Genomic DNA, 7,029 nt, shown 5'->3' on the forward strand with positions numbered 1-7,029 from the left:
TGCTCTCCTGCAAACTGCCTGCATGACCTTGGGTCAGACCCTTCCCTGTCCCAGGCTCAGTGGTAACTACGGGGGGATGGTCGGGAGGTAACCTCTAAGATGCCCTCTCCCCCGCCCCGTGATCCCCCGATGCTGTGACCTTGGTCACCTATTGATGTCTCCGTCCTCTCTATAGAGTTATATCAGCGCCTGCCCTGCCTCCCTGCAGGCTGCGAGTGTCTAACAAGATAGTTGCTCCTTTGGAAACTTATAAACATCCCCTAAAGACTAGGAATCTGGAGGGACAGTGTGGTGGCTTCAGGGGACAGCCTCTAACAGGGACAGTCACTGGGCCCTGCTGGGCTGGTCGCCCCTCAGATGTCCTCTCCCTGGATGCTCAGATGACACCTGAATGCGGGGAAAAGGAGTGAGGCTCAGGAAGGCCAAGTCATTGGCCCAAGGTCACACAGTCAGAAAAAGGTAGAGGCAGCCCTTGAACCCAGGGCCATCTGACCCCAGAACTCTTGCTCCACTGTGACTCCTCATTCCAGAGAAGAGCACACTCTCCCTCCCTCCCTGCAGTTCTACCTGGAACTGTGGTGAGGGTGTGGTGAGGGTGTGTATTCGGGGCTGGGCTGGAGGCTCACTCCTCTCTCACTGCCTGTGCCCTCACCTCTGTAGGATGAAACCGGGGCCTACCTCATCGACCGGGACCCCACCTACTTTGGGCCCATCCTGAACTTCCTCCGGCACGGCAAGCTGGTGTTGGACAAAGACATGGCTGAGGAGGGTGAGTTGGTCAAGGGGCCAGCCTGCAGCCCAAGTCCAGCCCTGCTCCCTGCAGCCTGCCAGGGCCTTCTGTGTGTCTGGCCTCTCCCCATCCTGGGCAGGGCTGACTCCTAAAGCCTCCGCCTGGGCTGAGCCTGGGGCCTCTGCCAAGCCAACAGGCCCAGGCTCCCACCCGGTGCTGTCAGGGCGGTGACAGAGACACACATGCACACAGGGAACAGGAAGCCAGCGAGGTCTGCAGCCGCTGGCCCCCTAGGAAGCCAGGTATGGATGGCCACACCCTGAGGCTGCAGGAGGGGGTGGGGTGGAGACAAGCATGGGTAGGGCTGCAGCTATCTCTTTTCCCCCTGTGATCGGGATCTCAGATTCTGAGGGCTTGCAGTCAGCCAGTGGGCGGAGCGGGTGACTCTTCCCTAAATCTGGCAGCCTTTGCAGCATGGTGCTGGTTGTGGGTGGAGGCAGGGGAGGGGGGAGTCTGCTTCCCAGTGGGGCTTTGGTCCTTCCCAGCCTGAGTGGCTGAGGCCCTGTGAATGCCCACATCTGGGCCTAGCAGGCAGTGGGGAAGCTGTGTCTGGGAGAATGACCACTTAGCAGGGCCCCAGCCAGGGGCAGGACAGAAGTTATTGCCAAGCTCACTCTTTCTTGGGGCACAGGGTATGGCTCTGGGTCAGCTGATCCAGCCAGGCCAACTTGGACATGCCCCTTCCCCTGTCTGCCTCTCTGCTGGGATCTGTGAGATGGGAACAGTGATCTGCAGTCTGGAGAGCGTGCTTTTGGGACTGCAGCTGGCATGAGTCCTGGGCACAGCATTTGCACCTGTGAGTGTCCAGCACAGCATGCCTCCCCACTCGGGACCACAGTCTCCCATTCCCGACCCCTGTGAGTTCAGTGGTCTGGCAGCCACATGACTCCCTAGTAGGTCAGGGCTTCAGCAGTAGAGCCCACTGTAGGTACCTGGCTCTTCAGAGCCCAAGCTTCCCCTGTGTCTCCTTGGGGAGCACAGTTGCCATGGGTGTGGCCTGGGCTCAGGAGCAGGTCCCGTGAGAAGGAAGTAAGCACTTTACCTGCGTCACAGCCAACACCTGTTTACAGGGTTCTGGGTCTCCCAAGGCCCTGCTATGGCCAGCCAAGGGGTGCAGGAACCCTGCAGACAGGGCTGGGGCTTCCATCCTGGGCATGGGGATCAGGAAAAGGAGACTTACTAGTGGTGTGACGTTGGGAAAGTTTCATAGCCTCTCTGTGCCTCTGTGGCCCCCTCTGTGAAATGAGGGACAATGGCACCCACCTCACCAAGCTGTCATGAGCATCAAAGGAGCTAATACCTCAGTGCCTGGTCTGAGGCTGCAGGATGCAGTATTGGTCGTCACCTGCAGAGCCCTGCCCAGGGACCTGGGAGAGTTCCATCACCCAGGCAGCAACACTCACTGCACATCTGCTCTGCGTGAGGTCCTGTGTGGGCTCTGGGGTCAGAGACCAGATCTGAGATGGTCTGCACTTAGTCCAGGCTGCTATGGTAGAGTTCATGGATTGGGTGGCTTATGAGCAACAGGCATGTATTTCACAGTTCTGAAGGCTAAAAGTCCAGCACGGCCACGGGCTGGTGAAGACCCTCTCCCAGGTTGCCAACTGCCAACTTCTCAGTGTAGCCTCGCTGACAGGAAGAGAGGGAGCTAGCTCTCTGGCCGCTTCTCAAAGAGGAATCTCATCACTAATCTCATCACTGAGACTCCTCCCTCATGACCTGATTACCTCCCAAAAGCCTCACCTCCCCTCCTCATACAATCACACTGGAGATTCATTTTCCAAAGATGAATGTTGGGGGATCACAGACATTCGGTCTGTATCAGACCCTCTCCTCAGAGAGCCCAAAGGCCTATCAAGGAAAGGGCTGGAAGGTCCCCTGGCCTGTAGGAGCCTAGAGGAATCCAAACACCTGTGAGCGGATTCCATTTCACTGGTGGGTATCCCGTTTGATCTCTCAGACTGATGACACTGTAAAGTGGGGACAGTAATGCTTGCTTTCTGTACATTCCCAGGACCTATGTTGAGCACGTGAGGGGCTTTGCAGACTGTACAGTGCGGTGGTTGGGGGGATGCACATACACACTTATAGAGTGAAAACGTGGGCTCTGAAGTCTCCTGGCTGTGTGACCCTGGACAAGCTGCTTCTCTCTCGGAGCCTCCGTTTCCCCAGTTGTTCAGTGTGGCTGATGACAGTATCTGCTTCTTGCTCTGAGAATCCTAAGTCATAAAGGATGCCGTATGCTTACACAGCATGAGAAATGGGAGCACGTGGCGGGGTCAGCCAAGGCCCTCGTGAGGCAACATTGTCGGGGTCAGTCCCACTGAGCTTGCTGTCTCTTGATGGCCCTTGAGCAGCCCCTCAGAATGGGCTGGAGGCACCCATTCTGGTTCCCCAAGCTCCGCTTGGCAGGGGAGACAGAGCCGACTGGGTGGCAGCGTCCCAGCTGCTCCCCAGGGAGCATAGGCCCAAGGGAGGAAGTGGCCTCTTGCTTCACCGCAGCCCACCGCCACTCAGCTCTCCCTCAGGGCTGGCGCTGGAGCAGGAAATCGGTCTGAGGGCAAAGGGATAAGGGGAGAACCAGCATGGGGGCTGTGGGAGTGACCTAGGGGCTGCTCTGTCTGTGCCAGGGGTCCTGGAGGAAGCCGAGTTCTATAACATCGGCCCGCTGATCCGCATCATCAAAGACCGGATGGAAGAGAAGGACTACACGGTCACCCAGGTCAGGAGAGGGCAGCGCTGTGGCCAGGGCAGCCCAGGTGGGAAGGGGAGGGCGGAAGGGAGGAGGGGCTTGGGAGGGGCGGGACTAGTGTTTGCCTCGTGGAGGCTGAGCTGGCCTGTGAGGAGGGCATGGTCATCGGGCACAGCCCCAGCCTGGGAGATGGGCACTGGGGTGTTGTCCCTACCTTGGTTCCATTTGTCGTGGGACCTTGGGCCAGGCTTACCCCTCTCTGGACCTTGATTTCTGCTTGTGGGATATAGAGATGCTGAGAGCTGCCCACCCATCCTTTCCTTACAGGCAAAATGGGGTCAGTGGAGGTGAGGGGGGCCTGCAAGATTCGTGCACTTCGGGGGTCAGGTGGTCCCTGGTGGGCACAGCATAAGCTGTTGGGGCTAGCATTTCTGAGCTTGGACCTGGGCCTGTGACCAGTGTGCAGGAGGAGGTGGGAAAATCCTCTGCCCACCCCTGGGACTTGGGGGAAAGGTAGTGAGGTACCATCTCCCAAACCCAGGAGACTGGAAAGGGATGGTTCCATGTCTCCTGGAGGGCCCGACTCAACTGGCCACCCAGAATATCCCCACTCTTTTCCACCTCGTGTCACCTGAATTCCAGTTCTGTCTCAGCCACCCTTGAGCTGAGTGGCCTTGGGCAAGTAACTTAACCTCTCAGTACCTCAGTGAAAGATCCCACAATGCATAGGGTTCTTGGAAGGATGAACTGAGATCATGCATGTTGAGTGCCTGGCACTTAGTAGCTGCTCAGAACGTGGCTCTCCTCCCCATTGTGCGCTCTCCCCTCCCCTTCCTTCTCACCTCTCTCCTTCTTTGGTGTCTTGTGGGGGCAGGGCGGCAGGTGCTCGTCTCCTTTCTGGGGCGCCTGGTGCTCCCACAGGTGCCCTCCATGTGACCCTTCCGCCCACAGGTCCCGCCCAAGCACGTGTACCGTGTGCTGCAGTGCCAGGAGGAGGAGCTCACGCAGATGGTTTCCACCATGTCTGATGGCTGGCGCTTCGAGCAGGTGGGTGGAGAACAAGGCACCTCCAGCCCCACCCCGGGACTTCCCGGCCTCCCAGCAAAGCAGGTCTCTCCTTCCCACTGCTCGGCCTTGGGTTCCCTGCCACAGGTCCTAGCCAGGAGTTTCCTTAAATCAAACTAGACAAAGTTAGGAAAGACCACACTTGGCAGCAGACTGACCAAGAAGGAGAGGACAGGAGTTGCATGTACCACAAGGCAGCGCCGGGCATCCTTGGTGGCAGTCCTCGCGGCAGCTGGTGGAGATCTTCGAGGCAGATAGGCGAGGCTCGGGTTCCTGGGAGCGAGCTGGTACATGGAGACCAGAGGCACATGGGCGAGTGGGATCCACCTTGAGTCAGCACCGATGGCTGCAGAGGTGGCTTGGGCACAGCTTCCAGGGCTTCCATGAGGGACAGGCCAGCTCCGAGCATTGCCACATTCAGGGAAGCCCAAAGCAGTGGCTTCCGTGAAGTCTTATGGTGACCTGTGGCTCCTCCCAGTCTGGCTGCAGCTTCTAGCCAGGGGAGCCTTTTCTCCTAAGCAGTGCTGCCCTGGTAACACAGCCCATGTCCACCACTCAGGTTTCCAGGCAGAGAGCAGAAAGCTAAGCCAGCATCAGGGTTGCCCGTAGGGAAGGAAAAGGCTTTGACTGGCCTGTTATTCACACCCACCCACAAGCTCCCTGGCATGTGAAAACAGAAGGCAGAGGCCGGGCCCCCAGGATGGCCTCACCATGTGGAAGGACAAGGCAGTGCAGGAGCCAGGGGCCTCTGGCCATCCCTGTGACACACTGGCCTCCTTGGGCAAGCCACACCTCCACTCTGGGCCTGTTTCCTCCTCTGTGATGTGGGCTAACAGGACCTCCCTTGCAGGCCTGTTAGAAGGGCCATCCACAAGGCTCCTGGCCCTGAGTAGAACACCGTGCGTTGGCACTGGCGTCACACACATGACTAGAAGTACTGCATTTAAGTCTCCAAGACTCCCCTGAGGACGAAGGATTCGACACCCTGTTCCCCTTCCCTGGCTGTGGAACCCCCCACAGGCCACCACCTCTCCATGCCTCTTCTGTCCAAGGGACGCTATCATCCCCTCTGCCTGCCTTACCCTCTGAGTGAGGGTGCCTGAGGGCTGAGTGAGACCTGCCATGGGCAAGCACTGTATTAGCCAGAAGAGCCCTGTGCTGTGGTTATTCTAGGGATCTCAGAACAAAGGCAGCCCCTCCAAGCCTACAGGCGTCTGTGGCCACCACACTGGCTGTCAAGGCCGAGCTAGCAGGCTGGGGCCACCGGCCATTTACCCTCTACATACCGGATGGGCAGCCAGTTCCACATCTGTCTCCAAGAGAAAAGGGAATAATCTGTGGGCTCTGCATGCCGACCCCACCCTGCACCCTCATCCTGGGGCTGCATCAGCCACATCTGGGACAGGGACAGCCTGCCTTTGACAGTCCTCCGCCCGTTTTTTAGAAAGAGGCCGCCTGAGCCCGGGGCTAGGCAGGGGTGGTGGGTGGGGATGGCGATGCTACTGCCACCCTCCTCTAGAGGTTGGGCCAGCCAGGCCAGGTGGGAATGCTGGTCCTGGGGAACAGACCAGAGGCACCCGTGGGGAGGGGGGAGGGCCCCACCCAGGAGCGGCCCAAGCAAGCAGCAGGCTCCAGGCTCCAGATGCTAGGCAATGTCTGGGGTGCGAGGCCTGCACACACCCACTGGCCAACCTGCCTCTCCCCCATGCTCACCCTTCCAGCTGGTGAACATCGGCTCCTCCTACAACTACGGCAGCGAGGACCAGGCCGAGTTCCTGTGCGTGGTGTCCAAGGAGCTCTACAGCGCCCCGCACGGGCTGAGCTCCGAGTCCAGCCGCAAGACCAAGGTGAGCCCGCCCGCCTCAGCCTTGTCTGGGAAGGCTGCCTGTTCTTCCTCCACCGTCTCCCTGTCCCCCACCATCCCTCCTTCCTCCCTCCTGCTACACATGCATAACCCCATGGTCACAGCCGATGCCATCCATCCCATGCCACTGCGGTCCTGTCTGCTCACGCTGTTACCCAGGCCCAGGCTGGGGGGCAGTGAGATGGGACCATCCTGAGGGCGAAGCCAGTGAATGGGCGCCACCTGAATGGGTGCCGCGTGGTGGCCACAGGGTGCCATGGCACTTAGCTAGGGTCAGGACACAGTGCGACGCTCTCTGTGTGACCTAGGACAAGGCCTGGCCTCCCTCAACATCTTTGTTGTGTGCCCTGTGAAGCGAGGGTGGACCACATGCTCTGTGTGGGCCTTCAGGCTTGACACTTCTGGGATCCCAAGTGACTGGTTTCTTCCCTGGGTGGGGAGCATGTCCCCAGCTGACTGGGCTGACTGAATGGGAAGGCCACGCCCATCAATCCTGCCCCTTCCCCAGGCCTCCTCTCTGGGCACTCTGCAGGATGGGGTCGGGAGCCCTGGGGCATCCAGTCCAGTGTCTGAGCCCTGGCCTGTGAAGCAGTCCCCAAGGCCTAGCAGCACCAGCCC

The 7,029-nt window shown here is 59.4% G+C and overlaps 1 protein-coding gene across 1 annotated transcript in view; it reads left to right on the forward strand.

Annotated features, from left to right (window-relative positions):
• Positions 1-660: 660 nt before the first annotated feature.
• KCTD17 (potassium channel tetramerization domain containing 17) overlaps positions 661-7,029 on the forward strand; it is a gene marked incomplete at its 5' end in the record, with an annotated part of 8,169 nt that continues 1,800 nt past the window's right edge. Inside the window, 4 exons of the mRNA XM_021711568.1 lie at positions 661-769; positions 3,421-3,512; positions 4,434-4,529; positions 6,269-6,394. Of these exons, the coding sequence (XP_021567243.1) occupies positions 661-769; positions 3,421-3,512; positions 4,434-4,529; positions 6,269-6,394 (423 nt within the window). The remainder of the gene's footprint in view (positions 770-3,420; positions 3,513-4,433; positions 4,530-6,268; positions 6,395-7,029) is intronic.

The sequence above is a fragment of the Carlito syrichta genome, unplaced genomic scaffold (assembly GCF_000164805.1).
Source record: "Carlito syrichta isolate Samal-C Ts95f unplaced genomic scaffold, Tarsius_syrichta-2.0.1 Scaffold84685, whole genome shotgun sequence".
Taxonomy (NCBI): Eukaryota; Metazoa; Chordata; class Mammalia; order Primates; family Tarsiidae; genus Carlito; species Carlito syrichta.